General features: G+C 50.7%; 1 protein-coding gene and 1 long non-coding RNA gene across 3 annotated transcripts in view; one reads left to right on the forward strand and one right to left on the reverse strand.

Moving 5' to 3' along the window:
- LOC144152231 (uncharacterized) overlaps window positions 1-21,492 on the forward strand; it is a 388,069-nt gene that overhangs the window by 94,102 nt on the left and 272,475 nt on the right. Inside the window, exon 3 of one of the 2 annotated variants that reach the window (XR_013319111.1) lies at window positions 2,613-2,859. The exons of the other annotated variant lie outside the window; for it this stretch is intronic. This is a non-coding gene — a long non-coding RNA (uncharacterized LOC144152231). Of the gene's footprint in view, window positions 1-2,612; window positions 2,860-21,492 lie in introns of those variants that run through there. 2 annotated transcript variants of the gene reach the window in all.
- Window positions 5,386-8,385, reverse strand: LOC144152388 (uncharacterized). The gene is made up of 3 exons (XM_077683655.1): window positions 8,057-8,385; window positions 6,860-7,159; window positions 5,386-5,810 (listed from the first exon to the last, which is right to left on the reverse strand). Exons 1-3 carry the CDS (start codon window positions 8,383-8,385, stop codon window positions 5,516-5,518), a joined length of 924 nt encoding a protein of 307 aa, XP_077539781.1. The 3' UTR covers window positions 5,386-5,515.

The raw sequence follows: 21,492 nt of genomic DNA on the forward strand, positions 1-21,492 counted from the left end.
TATCCTCTATTTGATGATACGCAGAGTTAGGAGCCTCGTCAACCCCATCCCCCTCTCCCCCCCCCCCCCCCCTCAAGGGGTGCACGCCAGCGGTAGCATCAGGCCCTGCGTCACCTAGTAAGATAGAGTTCCAAAGTTTTCGAGGAGTTACGTATAATGAAACGCGGCGATTTTGCAAGGAAACAGTTTCATAACTGTTTTTGCCATTATAATTCAAAAGGCATCAATTGTCTTGTTACTGGGCCCTACTAGAAAAAGCATCTAATACTCCTAATACTCCTTTCACACGGCAAATCTAATGTCATTCAATTTGAATGACATTAGCTGTTAATAACATTCGGTTCCGCCGTGCGGATCTACACGGCGAAACAAATGTTATTTGATTGTGATAGCGGGGACGATTAGCGAGCTCGCAAAACCGCAGAATCATATTTCAAGCGTATCTAGAATGTTTTTCACACATAATATTAAAAATAAACAAAAGGAATTAAAAAAATGAAAATAAGATATCACCGGTTTACGTGACATTAGTAGACATCACAAGCCGAGACAAGTCCGCAAAAAATCCCTATTAGGGTAGCACGCGCACTGGGGACGAGATTTTAGAGGCGGAGCTCCTCTTGCTCAGGCCCTGCCCCGTCCCTCGTTGCTGCTGTATACGGCACGGCACATTAATGATGATTGTGGCAGGATCCCCCTAGATATTGGCCAACCAAAGATTAGGACAAAACGTTCAACGCGTTCGTTGCTACCCAACAAGGAGAAGAGGGAAAAAAAGAGGTTGTCGTTCGTCGCCGGCGAGCTCAAGGCACGTACCGGGGGTACACGACACAAGACACTCTGCAGAAGGCGACGGCCAAGGTGGCTAAAATGTCACACACCGAATTCGCCAACTTACCCATGGAGATTCTCATCGTCCAAAACAACCCCTACATAACCACCACGAACATCGACGTCATCGACGGGCTTGTCAACGGAGCGGTGGAAAGCTTGACGTGTCGAATCTTTATATGATGTGCGGGCGAATGTTTGACGGTTTTACCGATAAGCATTTTTGCTTCGCCCCTCTCATCATCATTCACTTCGTGGAGATGGCGGAATTTTTTCTTTTTTGTTAGTACTCGTTTGTCTTTATTTGAACAACAACACGAAGAGGAAAATATAAGTTTACGGACGGTTTTTAGAAACAGTATTCTTTGGTTTATTACTGAATTTGCTTGATTAGTGATGCGGCACTACTGTCGAGGCTACTCATTTGGCCTCTAACTGAGGTGCGGCACCTCAGTTAGCCGCTAAATGTCTTTCGCCTCAAATGTAATTCGGTATTCTCGTTGTAGCGCCGAATTAGTGACATTCAGAGCGAATGGCATTTGATAGAAATGTCATTAGATATGCCGTGTGACAGGGGTATAAGCCGGTTAACTCGGCGCGAATGGTGTAACCAAAGAGAGAGAGAGAGAGAGAGAGAGAGAGAGAGAGAGAGAGAGAGAGAGAGAGAGAGAGAGAGAGAGAGAGAGAGAGTATTTGTCGTTCCGGGCGGAGCGAAATGCTTGGTACACATTTTAAGAATGCTTTTATGTAACCATTTCTTTACACCTTTAGTAAGGGGTAGTTGTTCAAACGAATTAAAAGAATCAAATAACAATCTAGTACATCTTTATCCTCTGCACGACGAAATACGCGTGATGCTCAGACTAGGCATTCTGGGCATTGGGTTCAGGACAATAAACGGTACTGAAATTCGCCGAGTGAGCCTTTACACCTTTTTTCAAGGTCCTTCTCTCGTACGTAGCACACCGTGTCCGACGCATTGTATTGAAGGGAGTGACAGAAAAAGAGAAGCGAGACTCGTCGTCTATAGCAATTTTCTTGCTACTTCTTGACTCAGATTACATGATAATAAGAGGTTTAATAGCTGTCTGCAAATTGCAACGTCCTGCTCACTAAGCGATAAATTCAAATCAAATTCTCAGTTCAAGGAAGTCACTCATCAGAAGTGGTCCGGAAAAGTGCTGGTCGCGAAGAATTGCTCAAGCAATAGAAAGGATCAAATGGTGCTCCTTGAGGCCGGAATAGAGTTTCCGGAGATTTCTTTTTGGCTACAACAAAATTATTTCATATATTCACAGTTGTCATTTCATCAGTACCATTTTTCTGTCTGCCGGAACAATACCGTGAACTGAAGGATACATTTATATATCGTATGTGCCTCAAATTAAGTATTTTTTGAGATATTCCAATGGCGTTTTCAGAGCACTGGCTTAGGGAGGAGAGGAAGGGTGTAGCGCCGAGGGGGCCTAATTTTGGGGCTGAGGGGAGAGGGTATTAGGTGGCCACCAACCCCTAAAATCAGTAAATAGCCACGGCCGAAAATTATACTTGTATCGCATATTACCGAGCAACCTAACAAGTCTTGGATGTGGGCACGAGGATCAGCTATTTTACAATATCACAAACAAAAAACGAAGCTGCGTATTCATGATGTTTAGGGGACTACACTCATGACATCCAGAAGTTCTTGCTTTTAATTTTGCATTGGTTTCTTGTTTACGCTATTGTTTTTCCTTGTCTCATTTTCGCTTCTTTCACGTTTTCTCACTCCCTGTTCACAGGTCCGACCCCTTCACCACAAATGAAATCCTGCATACGCCACCGGTTCAGAGCATGGCAGTGTATACAATCACCGCGAACGCTACCAAGCTTGTGACGCATTGGAGGAGGGTTAGTTTTGAGGTTTCCACTAAAAACCGGCGGTATTATTAAAGGGGTACTGACACCAATTTTCGGCGTTAGTATTAGTATTGCACAATTCACTTCCTTTACTCAACAGAATGCCCTGGCTGAAATATGAGCAGCCTGCGCCGCGAAGAACATACTTTAATTGGATCTCATTTATCGCGCCGACGGAACAGCACGCGCAGCGGTACTCAGCAAATGGCCATCCGCGTGACATCATCCCGTGGTAGCCAAAAGAAGTGACGCGAACAGCGCTCGTCAAAAACTCGTGACGTCACTTCACACGCGCTGCCCCGCGAGCGGCGACTTGGCGCCGGCGCATTCACAAACGGGTGCGCGTAGCCAGAGCTACAGGCATAGCCGCTGCTCAGAAAGGCACTGCTGGCAAAAAGAAAGTTCCACAGATGGGAAAGGAAGCGATAATATAGCCCGGAATGTCAATACAAGTTACCATCAGGATATTGAAAGCGTCATCGAACCTGCAGGCAGCTCAGCTGTTCAGCTCCGGCGGCGGCGCGGTCAAAACAACGCCCCCACCGGCCTCCGCAGTGTTTTGACGTCCCAACAACGCGGTGAGGGGACTGAGGTCATGCCGGGATTCTGTCATATGCGCCGTTAGGGCTGAAGCGCGGGAAACGATCGATTTTCACACCATTCAATGTAATTAATTATCGCGTGCTGAAGTACATGAAGTGCTGTGTCGGGTTTAAAAGCAATAAAAATTGAAAATGTGAGTTTGATAAAAGTGAAGTTGTGCAACTAGTTATGCAAGCGTTAACGTTGAATATTATAACATTTTTATTAGTAATTGATTGATTGATTATTGGGTTTAACGCGCCGAAACTACACAAGCGATGAGGCGTGCTTTAGTGGAGGGCTCCGGATTGATTTTGACCCCTGAATATCTGTAACGCGCGCCGATATCTCGAACACACGGGCGTCTTTGCTTTTCGCCTCCATCATATCCTAGTACACTTTAATGTAAGAGATAGCGCGGCCATGGGCGCCGATTGGTTGGAAGGTCCCAGTGTGCTCGCCGGTGACCGCTCGCACATACGTTCTACGGAAGCAGCGGGCACAGAAGGGCTAGAACGTCAGCGCTCGCTCGCCCGTGAACGCCCACGGTTGTTGCCGTTCACGGGCGACGAAACAGCGGAGTTTCAGCAGATTTCAGAAGTGTGGAACTGGCTTTAATTTTTCTTTTCTTCTTGTGGGTGCCTTGAAACACATTATTAAGCAAAACAATTTCTACGCGAGGGTTCATTGCCGAGACAAGATTGTCAGCAACAAGAAACCTATACATCAAATTGCTGTCTAGACTCGCTGTGTGGGCAGCCGACAGATAGACTTCGTTTAATGTAATAGCATCTCCGATAAACCGCACCAGTGCACACCGGCGTGCCTTTTCATACTCGACAAACCGCACCAGTGCGCACCATTTGTCCTCGACAAACCAGGGCGCACCACCGCGGGGCAATTTTCATTTGCCCTACCGCGCACCGAGAGAATCGAAGGAGCGCCGGGGTGCAATCCCGAGATGCATCGCGAAAGACGCGGTGAAGCGGCTTCCTTTGCTGTCCGCTGCAGCGACGGCGAATCGACGCACTTTACTCGTGTGAAGGTGGAACGGGCTGTACATTACTGCTGACAAGGTTGAGTTGTTTTCGGATTCATCGGAAAACGCTGCGGCGGCCTCAGAATGGCCGCTAATAACGGCCAGCGATTGTAAATGAGGACGCGAAAGAAGGCTGTATGCATGGCCAGCCAGTTGGAGCTTTGCATTCGTTTCATTCGACTGAATTACGCGTAGTTACAGAAGTGTCTACACCATGAAGACCTGCATGTTTTGCTTCAGCGAAAGGGCGGAGCATAGCACACTCGAATTACGCCGTTCATAGATAAAATGAGAAGCTTTTATGTAGCTGTTTAGTGGAGACGGTGGAGGTACGTTGTCGTGCATGTGTGACGGATTCGGGTTTTGCGTACATATGCTTTCAATAAATATCCCTTTGCAGTTGCGCTGTGTCCCATTACGCTGCTTTATTGTTGGTTGTAAACTTATTTATGAGTTGTTTTCATGGCTTAAGAGATGGCGCTTGGGTAGAACCGCTCCGTTTGTCCTCGATCAACGCTCCGTGCCGGTGCGCACCGTCGCGGGGCCCGGTGCACCGCGCCGGTTTCAGGGCAACCACGGTGCGTTCATCGAGGCCGCCATAAGTTCTCGGCGTCCAGCAATTTTTGTCAGAATATAAATAACCGATGGACGATGGCTTATGACGTCTTTCACCCATCGCAGGTTTAGCTTAAGCGTAGACGTTAAAAGCAGTCAATAAAACATATGGCCCCCTCATCACCAGCTGCTTCACGGGAGGTCGACTGACTGCTTCCTCTAAGGTTACATCAGAAACCACGGGCTCGTACAACCAAGCGCAAAAAAATCTGACAGTGGCTTAGCTCGGCTACGCCAGAATAAACGTAGCGTGAGCTAAGGTTCAGCTGGTTATTCTTAGGTATCCTGGTTGTCTAGGGTTAAGTGATTATCAAGCTTACTGCTGCTAAAACCATTTCCAATCCAATCGCGGCAGCTCCGGCACGCCAGCTGAGTCACTGCTCCTCGCGCATGCGCAGCACGGCTCTCCAGGAGCCACGCGAAACTGCTCAACCTCGGCCAGTGTATAGCTCACGCTACAAAAGAGAGAAACAGCACCAAAGCTCAGAATAAACGTGGTTTATTTACAGATCAAGGCAGGTATAATGGCAATTCGCACCGCCACTCACTTCACACCAAACGCGCGATGGACAGGACGCGGGGCAGGTCTGCGCTGCACTTGGGATACACGACAGCACATCTCTTGAGTCCCCAGAAGCGGCCAACATTGGCGGCCTTCTTGTACTCCGCTCGGAACTGGCGGGCACTGTCGCCGCTGGCGAAGTGGAAGACCTTCCCGGGGACGGCTCTGCCCATGCGCAGCGCGTCAGCAGCTCTCTCACACGCCAGGCGGGGCACGCAGTCTTCGTTCTCCTTCAGGGACACGAACGCCAGCTCCAATCCGCGGTGCCTTCCTTTCTTGCCCCTGCGCAGATTCGCGGGAAAAAGTACGCTACGATTGGTTATGGCACCAGCTATACACAGGGGTAGTAGTATCTTGTCAAATGAAAAACCGTTTATGCTACGTCATAACCCGAGCTTAGCAGGTATTCAGTAGTAGTACGAGCTGAATATCATTGCTGGTATCTTATCAAACGATAAATAGACAGTCTAATTGAGTGCTACTTAATGGTATAACCGCACTGAAGAGGCCGTCAGGAATGGTACGAGCTACATATCCTCGGTGGTGTCTCGTCAAAACCAGAAACATAGAGTCGAACGCAGTAACGCTTCGCGATATAAACAAACCAAAAAAATAACCAATGCGCACGGCTTGGGAACTCAACGACTGGGCGTCCGCAGTGCGGTGGACGATTTGCTAAAAACGCTGTACACATGGTAAAAAAGCAACCTTAGTCACTCGTACTAGGAAGATTTTGCTTCGAAAAACGTCCAGACGCCAAACAAAAACCTATTCTAGGAGTTGAAGATAGCCCGTCCAATAGTCATACCGAAACGTAACAAACCGAGCTAACAACTTGTGTATATTGTATACAAGCCAGCGCCTGTTAGCCTAAGATACACCACTATGCGAAAAAAGGAACGGGCGATTATGATACTCCCTAATGCGATATTTGGGCGCAGCAACAGTGCGCTGTTCTCTCGACGGCAGCTATGGTGAGCCTCTGCGCCGGCGGTGCGAAGTGAGTCTCAGGAAGGGACCGACATAGTCACGCGCACGCCCCCCTCACGTTTTCGCCCCAGCCACCCAGCGTCGCGTAGTCGAGCGCCTCGTGCGGGCACAGCATACTGCCCCCTCCCCTCCCCCACCGCATACTGTCGGAGAGCGCTGGCTCGCGCTGCCACGGCGAACCGCCCTCCCAAGCTCTCCTCCTTTGCTTTCGTTCGTCGTTCGCTTTTTCTTTCACTTTTCGGTCCAGGCCATCGTTCCCTCGGTTACGCCGACAACAGGCTCAGCCCAGAGACGGCCACCAAAGGGCTGCGCGCTAAAAGCGTGAATAGAAGGTAACTCACATGAGCCTCACGATGGACAGGATGTATGGGAGGTCAGCGGTGCACTTGGGGAACAGCGCGAAGCAGCTCTGGAGGCCCCGGGTGCGTCCTGCCTGGGCGGCTGCCACGAACACCGAGGCCGGCCGTGTCTTGACGGCTGTTTCGCCGTCGAAGAAGTGCATCGTCGCGTTGCCGACCCTGCCGAAGTGCAGTGGGTCGGCGGAGCTTTCGCAGACCAGACGGGACACGCAGTCGCTGTCGACGGTCTGCTTCAGGAAGAGGAACAGGACGTCCGTCTTGTGCTGCGGTGCTGCAACAGAACTGCGCATGCGCGGGGGGAGAAAAAATTACGTCAGGTTTGCAAGGGGGTGAAAAGTCCTTGGTACGGTAAAACCACAATAAGTTTTGTTCCCCGCTCGCTCCATTTCGGACCAAATTCGCGGAAAGGGGACCGATTCCGCGGAAACTTTACCCGTGAAGCTATGTGCCGCATGCCCGTTCAACCCGGAAGGCCGATTAGCGAAGGGTAGCATCACGGTGTAAACAAAATGCACACACAGATAAACGCCTTGCGCTAACCTCTTCTTAGCGACCACGAAAGTTTACGCCGCGCTGTGAAAGTGGGAATGGGGTTTCCGCAATTGCCTCCATGCTACTTACCTTTAAAAAGCCCAAGGGAGCAACAAAAATGTTCGCGCGAACTCCTATACGAGGCGCCGAAAAGATTACGGCTATGTTATTGAATGGTCCCATCGTCCATACAGATGTGTGGCCCAAGAACTGCTAAGAGATGCGACAAACGCGTCACGTGCAAAGTAGCACACACCTAACAGTAAAATATACAAGGTCCACGATGTACAGGCGATGTGGTAGAATGGCCCAAAGAACTGCTAAGAGACGCGACAATGTAACGTGCAAGGTAGCACAAACCTAACAGCCAAAATTATCAGGTCCATGACGTACAACCCACGACTTGTGCTGCGTTGTCCGGCCCAACACTCAACCTCGCACAAATAGCAGGCCCGGCAGGTGGCCTCGCTGGTGTCAGGCAGAAAGTACAGCCAACTCGGCGTGTAATTTAAAGCTGAACATATTAAAATTCAGCTAGGGTACAGAAATGCAATCGCACAGGCACAGAAAAATGACGACACAAAAAAATCAGCCACGGAAACGACGACAGTGGTTTGCAGCAGTGATCACAGCCGTTGCTTCTCTTACCTAAGAACGTCTCGAACTCTCTCTGCGGCCAGCTCTTCCGTAGTCGGGACTGCAGTGTTAGGCTCCCGAAAACCGCTGCCGCCGCTCAGTGCTGCTTGTTCCTCGTGTAAAGGAGGAGCTACGATTCCCTTCTCGTCGTCGTAGCTCACCACGACGTGCTTGCTGAGGAAGGATACGACGAAAGTGCCCAGAGCGGCCTTGAACCCGGCGATTCCGTTCGTTGCAACGATGGGGCCGAATGGAAGAGACAGCAGGAGGCACTCGAGGAACTGGGACTGCGCCAACTGCAGCGTCGCGACGCAGACGATGATGACGACGGTAACCCGCATGGTGGTGACTCGAAGTCGGCAGGTGGAACGGAACTTAAGTCTCCTGACGCGCGCCCTCGGCGCTTGGCGCCGACCTTTTATAGCATTCAGTGCCACGTGACCTTCAAGGCGACGTCCTTCCCCTTCCGGGCCCACCTTTTGTTCAGCTGTACCGCGTGACTGCCGCATCTGACGAGTCACTGGACGACTACTCTCTCCCCCTTTCAACCCTAACTGTGCTGCAGTCGGGGTCGTTGATTTGGGATTCAAAGGTGTCGATGAGAATGAAAGATGAAGGAGAAGGGTACAGACCTGACCTTAGCAATGACCACGTGGTGCTTTTCCTGGTAGTTGTCAGCTCGTCGAGGAATGTGGAACTGGAAATGGGGGGTCACGCCTGTTGTGCGACGACGCAGGGGATCTCGGAACAGGAACGCCTGTGGACTCAATCTTCTGTTTGCTGGGCGGCCGACACCGAATTCTCTGCTCATTGTGTTAGGGTGGGAAGCAGATGTGTTTCTACGGATTGGGTTTGTGGGGCAAAAAGAGGAGAGGGGGGTTGGGGCGGAGCGCGCCAGTTTGAGGCCGTCCAGCCTAGCCTATCTTTGCCTTGTCAAACGCTCCTATATTCGCCGAAAAAAAAAAAAAAACCTAAAGAGTTCAAGGAAAAATGTCAACTTGGTGTCTTCCTCCCCACACCCCTCCCTCCCCGCGCCACCAGTGGCAGGAACTCGCCGGCACACGGAAACAAAACTGATTTCGCTTGTCCCGTCCGTCCTGTATGTGTTGTCTTTTTCGCACAAAGCCTGTGTTTATTGACGGAGATGCACCAACTCGCCCAACAAGTTGTTCTAAAAGTAAAAGGCGAGAGATTATTGCGTGGATTTGAGGAGAGACATGAAAAAGTACGAGGTCGCGGGTTCGACTCCCGGCCGCGGCGGCCGCTTTTCTGGTGGAGGCGAAAGGCAAGAACGGGCGTGCGTACGCGATTTCGGTGCACGTTAAAGAACCCTAGGTGATCAAAATTAAGCCGGAGGCCCGGAGCCCTCCACTGCGGCGCGCCTCATCGCCAGCGTTGCGTCGGCGCGTTAAACCCTACAAAGAAACAGCAAGTTCCTCAAAAAAGTTATTTTAAAACTTTAGTTAAAGTTCAAAGCACTTCAGACAGCGAAGTAAAAAAAATTAAAACCTTGCGTGCTTAATGTATACATACTTCGCCAAAATGATCACACAGAATTCAAAGAATAGGCTTTAACTTTCGATGTGACAAAAGTATTTTATGAAAGAAAGGTGTTTTCTCTACCTTTCCGGCATAAAAAGTTTCAGCCTCGCTCGAGACGCAAGCTTGTACATTGAATTTTTGCGGCTTGCTTATTTCCGGCTTGGCCTATAGGGTGTCTTTACAGGGCTTTGGGCCGCGCAGCGGCGCTACCTGCGCGGCGGCGACGACGCCATATTTGAGGTTGCACTCCGCCGCGCGGGCAGCGCGTTTCCCGACGCGAAACGTGGTTTGCAGCGTGCTGCTGGCAAGAACGTTCGTGTGGACGGTGGTTTTTCTGCGTGATTCGTGGGTTTGCGAATGCCTCGTCCTAACGAGTATCTACCATTGTTCTCGCTTCGAAAATCCGGACTGCGCTGGTCTCCTACAACCACAGACCCGAAGCAGGCCGCACGACAAAATAAAAAAAGTGCGCCGTGTATTTTTTTTCCTTTCGCGGTTTCGAAGCGACGGTTAGGGCAGTGCTTGAAGGCTGTCTGTCTTCATTCGACGAATTCCCAAAGAAGTTATCGAATCTGTTGGAACCCGTTTCATCCAGGTGGGCCCCCGGACGATGGGCGTCGGAGCTTTCACCTCGCACCTCTTCACATGTTTGAAACATTCGCACGCTTAAAATGTTCCCAAATTAAGGTAGCCGGCGTACATTATGGATGAGACGAACCATACTGGCCTCCCAGCCTCAACACGGGCTACTTCGAGTGTTGAGGTGAACGCAGGCGTACATGCAAGATCACTTCCCAGGTAATTGCGGGCATCCAAGTTGATCCGATTATTCATGGTGAAAACAGCGCATCCAAGACGAAGGCAGAGAAGGGAAAACACAAACACGGCGCTTCTCTGTCTTCGTCTTGGATGCGCTGTTTTTCACCATGAACATTCACCAACTTGCCCAGTTCGCCGCACTGGTAGATCCAATTCTTCTTCGTCGCCTTCGACTGTTCTCTAATGACCAAGCGTGTTACTTGAACAGACACTAAAGATTGACTCTGGGTACACCGTTTGACTACTTCAAAAACAGCGCAGAGACTAAAACGTTAACGTATGCAGGCACAAACAGAGCAGCCTTTGTCACTTGTCTCTGCGCTGCTTTCGAAGTAGCCAAAGCCTACGTGTTCCATAATCTTGTTCTGCTTATAATTTCCGCTTCGTCTTTACCGAAAGGAAAAGACTTGAAAATCATCGGTGGGGTCTTTGTTGTCGCCACCATACCTAATTTTATCACGTACTTACCTCGCGATGGTTTCCACCCAGACCCTGTGCGTAATTGTTCCGCTTCATTAGGAGCTCAAACGGACGACCTTCGTGCGTTCAACGCACAGAACACTGTCGCCAGAGAACCCCACGGTCTCTCATACTCCTCAAGAAGCGCGCAACATGCCTGGGTGGCACGGTAAAACCAGCTCCTCTCTCACACGCCACCACCACATCAAATATTCTCACAGCCTCGGGTGAAGAAATTCTCTCAACTCGCGCCACGGTCGCTTCAAGCGACGGAGGAAATAATGAAATCGGCGCACGGGCATGACACCGAGATAGCGCGAAATCGCCAAAACGGACCGGGTTATGCACGCCGCTGGCCGCGCCTGTCAAACCATCGGACAGTTGCATTCGTCGCGCGAAATCATACCGACTTCAAGCACTGCCCTGGCCCTCGCTTCGAAACAACAACAACAAAAAACTGCGCGCTTGCTTTCGTCGTTCGGCCTGCTTCGGGTCTGCGGTTGTAGACGGCCGGGAACAGCGAACCCGGAATTTCACAGCGAAAACAATGCTGGCTACTCGTTACGACCAGGCATTCTCCAACACACGAATCACGCAGAGAAAAACACCATCCACACGAACGTTCTTGCCAGCACCACGCCGCAAACAACGTTTCGCGTCGGGAAACGCGCTGCCCGCGCGGCGGAGTGCAACCTCAAATATATGGCGTCGCCGCCGTCGCGCAGGTAGCGCCGCCGCGCAGGTAGTCCAAGGCCCTGTGAATACACCCTATAGAAAATTTTGACAAAAACTGTACTTGCCCAGGATTAAAAGAAAGTTTAAAGCAGAAAAGAATCCCGATAAGTGGATACAAGTCCGGTCCGTGAACATTCTAAAAGAAATTTCACGGAAGCACTGCGGAATTTTTTAACGCCGAATGTGGTTTTTAATGGGGACAAATAGTGCCACTGAATAGTTTTCTAGTCCTGCCCGCTGAGTGATAGTACGTCACTGTCCAGAAGTGATTTGAAAAGTGCTGGTTGTGAGAGAGAATCGCTAAAGCTCGGGAAACGATCAAATGGTGAACCGAGGAGTTGCCGGAAATTTTCTCTGTGCTGCAGCTACACCAAACAGATTCTATGTTTTGACAAATAATAAGGAGAGACTTACTGTCTTTTCGGTCTGCTCGAGCCATACCGTAACCTTGTGGACACATTTAATTATCGTATTGCCCTAATGAGGCTGTTCAGAATAAGAGGAAACAAAACGGACAAACTCGCTTGCAAGTATTTTTAGTTATACGCCGCCGGTAAAAAAGAAAAAGAAAAAAAAGAAAGAGATCCTTCGCTTAAAAAAATTTTAGACAATTTTTAGCTTTAATAAACCCACACCCTTTTTATTGTTGCTTTTGCATTATAGTACGTGAAATCTCGATGATACAATTCTGGGAATACGAATTTCCGGATGATACGAATTTCGGAGAAGTACCGGCGGTACTGCGCTGTTTGCAATGGGCAGAATTTCGGCTGTTACGAACGGACCGGCGGATGGTACGAACGAGCCGGCGAGGCGCCCGAATGCCGAGCGAGCAAGTGACGGCGACGCACAGGGCCCAACCACATGCAGCGTTTTCACGCGCCGACGTCGTCCCGCGTCGACGCGCGTCAGCACGCGTCGCCAAAAATGCATGGCGACGCGAGCTGACGCGCCAGCGACGCCGATGTCTATGCTCACCAGATATCGGCGTCGACGCAGCGGGAGAAAGCAAAAAACACTCAATTTCTTTTCAACCTGGGCTAATCGGCAGCCTTGATACAAATCGCAAGCTATTTCTGTTCTTGAGCACTCATTCATTCGTGGCTTGTTTGGCTCTTATCGGCTAGATCGCGGATTTGCGATAGCATTTCGCGAGTTAAATAAGGGATTTCTAGCTACATAACTTGCAGTATTAGCATGAAGGGGCATGTCTGCGATATCGGTGCGTGACGAGCAAGCGTTATCAACGCCAAAATGCTGGTGGCGCATTCCATTCGGCCGAGGTGACTTCGCTCGCGACCCCGGCCCGTTCTCGGTTCACTATCACAACGTCGACGATTCCACGGCTCGAACGGCGCGTCAGAGGGCACAGCGCGCACACGAATCCGTACAAGACCTCACATGACACACGACTCCAGTGTACGTGCACACGCGCATGCATTCGCGGATACCGTGGCTTGCGTAGGGTAGACCGGGGACGTGCGATGGCTTTTCTTGACCCATATAAGGGAGCTTTGGTTACATCGTTTGTAGTACAGTTGAACCTCGATTTAACGAAGTCACCAGGACTTGCAAATTGGTTTGTTAAATCGGGATCTTCGTAAAATCGAGACAACAACAAAATTCGTTCGAGAAAACGACAAATTAATTGCCTAGTGAAAAGGCTCGTGATTTTCGTCTGCCCGCTTCGTGAACAGCGGGAGCACGCACTTCTCGTAGCTGGCCAGTGAAGTGCGTGACATCACTCCAGGAGAGGAAAAATTCCCGCGCCTTCCCGCGAGGGGAACACAAGTAAATGCAGAGCATTGGGGCCTCAGTACTGATTGAAGGCAGTGTTGCTTCCATCGCTTCTTCCGTGATGCTGGAGTAGCAGACACGAGTAAACGTGGGCACGAGCGTCAACCAAGGAAGGAAGGAGCAACGCAGTGACTGAAACACGAGCGACCGCTAGCCGCTATATTTGCAGCGCGCGCACGGGGGGGAGAGCGCGCATGCGCAAGCAGCGCGCGCCCTTCCACGCCCCACCGCGCTGCTATCACGCACCTGTTACGCCGAGACCGCGACGGAGCGAACGGGCTGACTACGACGCATGCGCGCGCCAGCTGCTGTTGAGAGAGAGGAGGGAAGGAGAGGCGCACCTGCTGCGGACGCGAAACTGTTGACACCGTCCGATGCAGGAACAGGCGAGGCTAAGAAATGCTCTGCATTTAAAAGAACTGACGCGACAGCGCTCGTCAAAAATTCGTGATGTCACTTCACGCGCGCGGCCCCACGAGCGGCGAGCGGGCGCAACACCCTCTCAAGCGGGCGCCGGTGACGTCCGCACAAAGCGGTGAGGTCAGGCAGGGAGTCTGTCATATGCGCCGTTCGGGATGAAAGCGCGGGAATTAAAAAAAAAAAAACGATTTTCAGGCCGTTCAATGTAATTAACTATCACGCGCTGAAGTATTTGAAGTGCTGTTTCAGGTTCGCCAGGCCAATAGGCATCGATAAAAGCAATAAAAGTGTAACATAAAATTTTCGTGTCGCTGCTCCTTTAAGCTTACGGGCAACTGCGGGAGAATCCGAATTTGTTCGTTAAATCGGGAAATTCGTAAAATCTGGTTTCGTAAAATCAAGTTTCAACTGTACTAGCGTAATTGGCCCCGCCTCCAAGATCGGTGCGTAAGAAACAAGCGTATCACTGCCCGAATTTCTAAAACACGGCCAAAATGCCCCCCGACAATATTGGTTGGCAGCCTGGCTCAGTACACCTAATTGAAGGCGTCCTTTATGTCTCCTGGCGTGGTCGAGAGGTTGCGAGTTTGGCTTCTGTTTTGAAGGTCCTGGTTCGTATCTTAGCAAGACTTCAGTGTTATTTTCTTTTTTTTTTGAGGTGACCGTTCTACGACTGACATTCGACTCTAACGTCAGTAACAAGGCAGCGCTGAAATTTGTTTTTCTTACGCTTATTGGAAGCAGTCCGCAGATAACATGAAGGTAGGACACCAAGTTGCAAGGAAATAAATGGTTCGAAGTGCGTTTTTGACTGTCAAGCTCCCTTATTTTGTTCAGATTTGGCGGTGATAACTTGAAACACATTTTGCAGGATTTCAAAGTTGGCCAGCAAGCATTCGTAGCAATGAATAAAGCAAAGCAAGCGTATTTCTTATGGCAAATCTAGGGTCCCGATTACTGTGTTTAAGCAATCGAAAATAACTGCTCATAAAAGGTCAAAAATAACTGTAAAAGGATGGCAGAATTCACACAAACGGGTTCACGAACACACGTCGACGCAGCGGCTGACACGTGACTTCGCCGCTCTCATGCGATTACTCGCCCTCTCCGGCAGGGTCGTCGCGGTGCCGCCGAACGACGCCGACGCTCGCGCGACGCGTAATTTCGCGTACATATGGTTAAGCGTGAACCGCATGGGGCGTTTTCCGCTGCGAAAACGTGCCGCGCACGGCATTGGCGCACTTGAGCTGCTTCTGCGGTAAAGGAGCTTATAATGTGGGTGAAAACGGTACTAAAAAAAAAAAATCACACATCTCCACGCCGTGAACGATGCCGAGGGTGCGGAGCACTGGGACGCAAGTTGTGTATTGCCCGTGTGATGAGCGTCATCGTCCGTGCGTGCTGATGCACTCCGAGTTTTAAATGATTTTGAGGGGCAGTAAATGCACTGTAAATGGCAAGCGCCACACGAAAGAAAATCGCGTCCCAATAATTCGCACCCTCGGCATCGTTCACGGCGTCTTTTTCCGCGAATTATCGTTAGATAGTATAGGGTTCTTGCTTAATTTTTGCGTTTTGCACCCTTCGAAATTCGCGCTCTTTGCCACTGCAGTTACCGGCGCTCTCCCCAGATGGTACTACAGTGTGCGCCGCTCTCAATAGATGGCGTACAATGCTGTGCGCACGTGGCAAATGAGCAGGATGAACTTAGTGTACAAGGGCAAAGGAGTCAGGACAAACCCAAGCTCGTATAGGCCAGTAACCGTCACGTCAGTGCTGTACAGGTTAGCAATGCAGGCAGTGAAGTTCGAACTAGAGCAGTGGGTGGAAGAAAATAGGATATTAGGGGAGCTTCAAAATGGGTTTCGAAAGGACAGAAGACTAGACGACAACTTATTCGTGGTAAGCCAATGCATAGAGGTGGCGAAAATGCAAAACCGACCTTTGTGGTTAGCCTTTCTGGACATTAAAGCGGCTTATGATAATGTAGACAGGGAGCGGCTTTGGAGTATCCTGGAGGACGAGGGAGTTGGGGCAGAATTCATTAGCTTACTCAGGGAGCTATACCGGGAGAACCAAGTGCAAATAGTGTGGGAGGGGGTAACATACAATAGGCCTGTATACACCTACAAGGGTCTGAAACAAGGATGTCCTCTCTCTCCGCTGCTGTTCATGATCTACATGACGGGGTTAGAAAGGAAGCTAGAAGTCAGCACGATGGGGTTCGACTTATCCTACATGAAAAACGGGCAGGTGGTGGAACAACGGGTTCCGGGACTAATGTATGCAGACGACATATTGTTGATGGCGGACAACCGGATAAGTATGCAGGGCTTGATGGATATATGCGGTGAAGAAGCGACGCACCTAGGGCTATCCTTTAGCAGAGAAAAATCGGGGATCATGGTCTTTAATGACGGCGAGGAGCACAAAACAGTATCAGTGCAGCAAGTAGAAATACCATTGGGGAAAGAGTATAAATATTTAGGAGTATGGCTGAACAACAGCGAAGATTACACGCAGGCGCATGAGGCTCACCTTAAGACGAAAGGAAGACGGAACGCGGCTATAATGAAGCATAGAGCCCTCTGGGGATACAGCAAATACGAGGTGGTAAGGGGAGTCTGGAAAGGGGTCATGGTACCAGGATTAACTTTCGCTAATTCGGTTCTGTGCATGAAGTCAGAGACCCAAGCGGGCCTGGAAGTAAATCAGAGGGCGGTAGGCAGATTGGCCCTAGGGGCCCACAGTAAAACTACAAATGAAGCGGTACAAGGGGATATGGGCTGGTCGTCTTTCGAGGCGAGGGAGGCGCAGAGCAAGATAAAGTTTGAGGAGCGACTTCGTGACATGGAGGACGAAAGATGGGCCGCGAGGGTGTTTAAGTACCTGTATTTGAGGAGCGTGGACACGCGGTGGAGACGGAGGACCAGACAGCTGACCAAGCGGTATGGAAAGTCGGTAGGGGAAAGCGGGGTTTACACAACAGTTAAAAAGCAGGTAAAGGCAGCAGAGACGACGAAGTGGGCAGAGAGAATGGAAGCGAAAAAAACCCTGGAGACTTATAGGACAGAGAAACGGGAAATTAAGAAGGAGGGATTCTATGGCAATACGAGAGGCAGTGCGTTGCTCTTCGAGGCACGGGCAGGGTGCCTGAGAACCCGGACATACACGGGTAGCTACAGGCAGCAGGATGAAACGTGTGCATGCTGCGGCAGTGATCGAGAAACTATAGAACATATTGTCAGGAGCTGCACAGAGATACGGCCACCGTGGGGTGAGGGGGAAACGACGCTGGCGGAGGCTTTGGGATTTGGGGCGAGGGGGAACCTCAACTTCAAGGCCATAGAGGTGGCGAAGAGGCGACTGGAGTGGTGGTGGAGGAAAAGCAGGGAAGGGATGGGTACGCAGGTTGAGTAATCATGCGGACGAGAATTTAGAACAGCGAGGGGAGAAAAAAGGGGGGTGGGGGCGAGGAGTTTAAAACAGAAAAGAGGGAGAAATGGGAGGGAGGAAGCAAATCTATAGGTTAACCTGGGAGTAGGGCATGTAAACGTAATAAAACAGGCAAGTCGATTGCTGACAACCGACGCCCCGATTCAAAGGGAAAGCCACTAATCATCATCATCATCATCATCACGTAAAGCCCCTTGCGCACGGACAACTCCAGACATCGGCACGGACATTGCGAGGTCCTAAAGGGATTCGCCATTAAAAATGGCAGCATCTCCACTCCGTGGATGATGGCGAGGGTGCGGAGTACGGGGTCTCGAAATGACATCCAAGTTGCACCCCGACTGTCATTCGATTTGAGCCGTGAGTTGCACCTTGATTATTCCCTAAACGAAACTGCAACTCGCGGCTCAAATCGAATTTCGCTTGATGGTGGTGTGCGCACGGATGGACGCGGACGGACATTGGGAGGTCCTAAGGTACTCCGCACCGTTACAGGCGAGGGAGTAAGCCGTTTGACTCTCGAGTACTAACTCATAGTCGTAGCCCAATTTGTAAGACGGCTGACACTAATTCTGTCTAATCTACCAAACACAGGTTCGAATCCTGCCGGTGCCTGTGTGATTTTCTGATTGTAAATGCTATGCGGACGGACATTGTGGGTAAAAAGGTACTCCGCACCTAAAGCATCATCTGCGCCGCTAGTGAAAGCGCCCATGAAATATCTGCCGGAATGGTAAGGCTAAACATCTCCGGTGGAGCCAGCCGGCTGTGTCGAGCGCTTCGAAACTGCCGCCATGAGGGGCGCGCCTCCCCATAAGCGTGAACCGCATCGCGCGTTTTTTCACGCGATTCGTGCGCGTCGACGTCGCGACTCGCGCGTGCGATTTTTTGACGCCCGCGTCGACGATTCCGCGCGCGCGGCAGCTTCTGCCTCGTTCAGAAAATAACGCACGTCGCGCGAGGCAGTGGGAGGAGCCTGACGACTTGCGCCAATGGGGAGGTGCGCGCCTCTTGGCGGCAGTTTTGAAGCGCTCGAGACGGCCGGCTGGCTCAGCCAGAGATGTGTAGTCTTTACGCCCCGCAGATATTCCATGGACGTTTTCACAAGCGGCGCGAATGATAATTTATTGTACCGTTTTAGCCCACATTATAAGTTCCTTTGGCACACAAGAAACTTCGTACGTGCCTTGAGCGGCATTTTAGAGAGCGCTTAGAAGCGGTTGCCCGAGCTCCCGACACCACTTCGCGGCCGAAGCCGCCGCCATGTTGCTGCCGCCGGCCGCAACGCCCGCTGCGCGCGGATGGATCCGGGGCAGCGTCAGCGCGCCTTGTGGCGTGGGCGGCGCATTTTCGCGAGCAGAAAATGCCCCATGCGGTTCACGCCAACGTTACTATAATTTGGTTCACGCTATAAAAGGCGCAAGTCGTCATGCCTCTTCCAATGCCGCGTGTCACGGAGCCAGAAGCGGGTGCGGAATCGTCGACGCGGGCGTGAAAAAATCGCACGCGCAACGCCGACGAGCACGAAGCGCGGTGCAAAAACGCGGCATGCGGTTCACGCCTTGACGGTTGCGGCATTTAGTGAGCTTGGGCACCGAAGAGTGAGGAAACGAATGCCAAGTTCTACGCGCTCCAAAAAGGACTGCTGGGCGAAATGGAGGTTAAAAAAAGTAGAACATCAACGATTTCTTCACGCGAAAGTAATAAAATACACAAATGAAAACTTTCTTAAGGCTCAATTTTTTGGTCTGTTGGTTAGTACGAATTTCGGATGATGCGAATATTTCTTGCGGTCCCGCGAGATTCGTATCGTCGAGATTATACTGTATGTCGATTCAGTGAGCAAATAGCATAGGCGAAAGATGTTCTGAGTGGGATGCATCGCTCAGAAAATTTCTGGCGGTGTTCTCACACCGAGCACCACCCCCCCTCCAACCCACCCCCCGGCTCGTCACAGGTGGTCAGAAGGCCCACTTGTGATAGGGGATTTTGTACAAGGAATTCTCGTGTTACCGGAATAGCCGTCACGCGGACAACTCGCATTACTAGCCTGCTTTGGAAAGAAAAACGCCCGCGTGTTCGAGATTTCGGCGCACGATAAAGATCCCCAGGTGGTCAAAATTAAACCGGAGCCCTCCACTACGGAGCACCTCATCGCCTGCGTTGCGTCGGCGCGTTAAACCCTACAATCAATCAATCAATTGCTTTGGAAGGTTGAAGTAATGTTTCCGCCTGCTTTACATCGCCATTATAACAAAGGTGTAGGCAAGCGAGTGTGCATCAAAGTTTTTGACGTGGGAAGTCAGGGAAATATGCCGTGACATCGCGTAATTACATTGAAATGATAACAGGATTTAAATTTGGGTTACATGACACGCAAAAAAGTAAAAGGGAATCGTACAAATGATGCAAGCAACAGGCTGTGCATGAAATTAACAGTTCTGTTCATTCAACTCACTTAATCGATCAGCGGAAGCGGATGTTGTGAGGCGTGTTGACTAGGGCTGCGCTAAGCGCCACAAAAGATCACCCGATTTGACCGCAGCCCATTCTTCCTGTCCTTTTCCAGACAGGGCTTGGTTTACAAGGTCGAAGAGCAACGAAATTCAAGCGAGAAAAGGGCCTCTCGCTCGACATATTTTCTGTGCGCAAATTTCCATGCCGAATAAGTGAAGGACGCGCTGATTTCTGGCCCCATCCAACCCATATAGACGGCACTTGGGCCACTTTTAAAAAAGAGCTGACACGAAATTTTCGTGTTACGTTTTTTTCGCTGCTATGGGTGCCTATAGGCCCACTATTCATAGAATGGCACGTTAGAAGGTCGATCGCAGCGTAAACAATCATTTACGGCGTCGTTTATTCGTGTCAGTTTCGGTTTCGACAAAACGAACGCCGAGCGGCTCCTACGACAGGAAGTAGCATGTAACGTCCCCATTCTTGTCGCACGGCTGCCGGTCTGGACGCGCGCGGGAGTGAGCGCACGCGCTCGCCCAGGCCGGCCGGGTACTTCACCATCCCCGCGCGCCCGGGCATTATGACGTCATTCCCAAAACCTTGACGTGATACACCCGGCGTAGCAGCGCGCCAACCGCAGCCGGCGCGTCGGCTACGTCACGGGAGCCCCGACGTCGGCAGTTTGCGGCAAGGAGTAGATTAGCGTGCTTGGAGAGAGAGAGAGAGGAGAGAGAGAGAGAGAGAGAGAGAGAGAGAGAGAGAGAGAGAGAGAGAGAGAGAGAGAGAGAGAGAGAGATCTCCTGATAAAAAGGAAGCAGTTTACATGGTTATCCAAGCTTTGAAATTTCTAGTCACTACTCCTTTAAAGGGTTAAAATATGCGCGCAAAGCCACAGAGGTAGCTTTGTTTCTAGCGTGTGTTTCGTCTTCTCTTTAGCTGTGTCCTTGTCTTAATGTTCGCTAGTACGATGAATTCCTTAGTATACAGTAACCAACTCGCCAAACTTAGCGCTTTAGTAGCCACAGAGGTCTCGTGTGTCCTCTACAAATACAGTTGTAACCAGAGTACCATTGTTGAAAACAGCGACATATCCAATCTCAACGCTCCTGCATCATGAGCGCTCCAAACCAGTGTACGTTGCGCTGACCGCCATTCTTGGCAGGCGCCTCTGGCAAAATAACAAAAGCGCCGCTAGCTTGCTGTTTGTTGAGCGGCTATGGTGTCTAGCGCTGCACATTTTTATTTCCTCTTTTTCGACAGCCCGTGGCGTGTTTGTACGTGCACACGAAAAAGGTTTTCAAAGGCTGACCACGCAGTGAGCGAATGGCTACCAGTGAGGAAGTAACGAAAATGAAAAAAGTAAAGAAAAAGGGGCGCCTCGACCACTGCAGATTAGTCGCGCGAATGTGCACCTGCTACCGTGACATTCGTGTGAAAGGCACGGGTGGGTGCGGGAGGAACTGCTGGACCAGGATATTTTGTGCACGAGGTCTCCGAAAGCCCGGCGTTCCTTACAGCCACTTTCAGTTCGCCGTGGCGGCCGCTCTTGTGAAGACGGTATTGGTAAAAAGGTCCCAAAAGGCCGGTGCGAGCGTTGACCTATGACGAGTTCTCGAGTGACAGGTGGGCTTGTGGACAGTGGGCTCAGTCCCCACTTACTATGCGATTGAGCATCAGATCTCCAACGTGGTAGCACCATGAATAGAGTTGCTTAGAAGCTCGTCTTGAGGATAGGCGGAGGAGGAGAAGCAGTGCGTGATTGG

Source organism: Haemaphysalis longicornis, unplaced genomic scaffold, assembly GCF_048455015.1.
Source record: "Haemaphysalis longicornis isolate Haplotype H1 unplaced genomic scaffold, Haemaphysalis longicornis Haplotype H1 scaffold_9, whole genome shotgun sequence".
NCBI classification, from domain to species: domain Eukaryota; kingdom Metazoa; phylum Arthropoda; class Arachnida; order Ixodida; family Ixodidae; genus Haemaphysalis; species Haemaphysalis longicornis.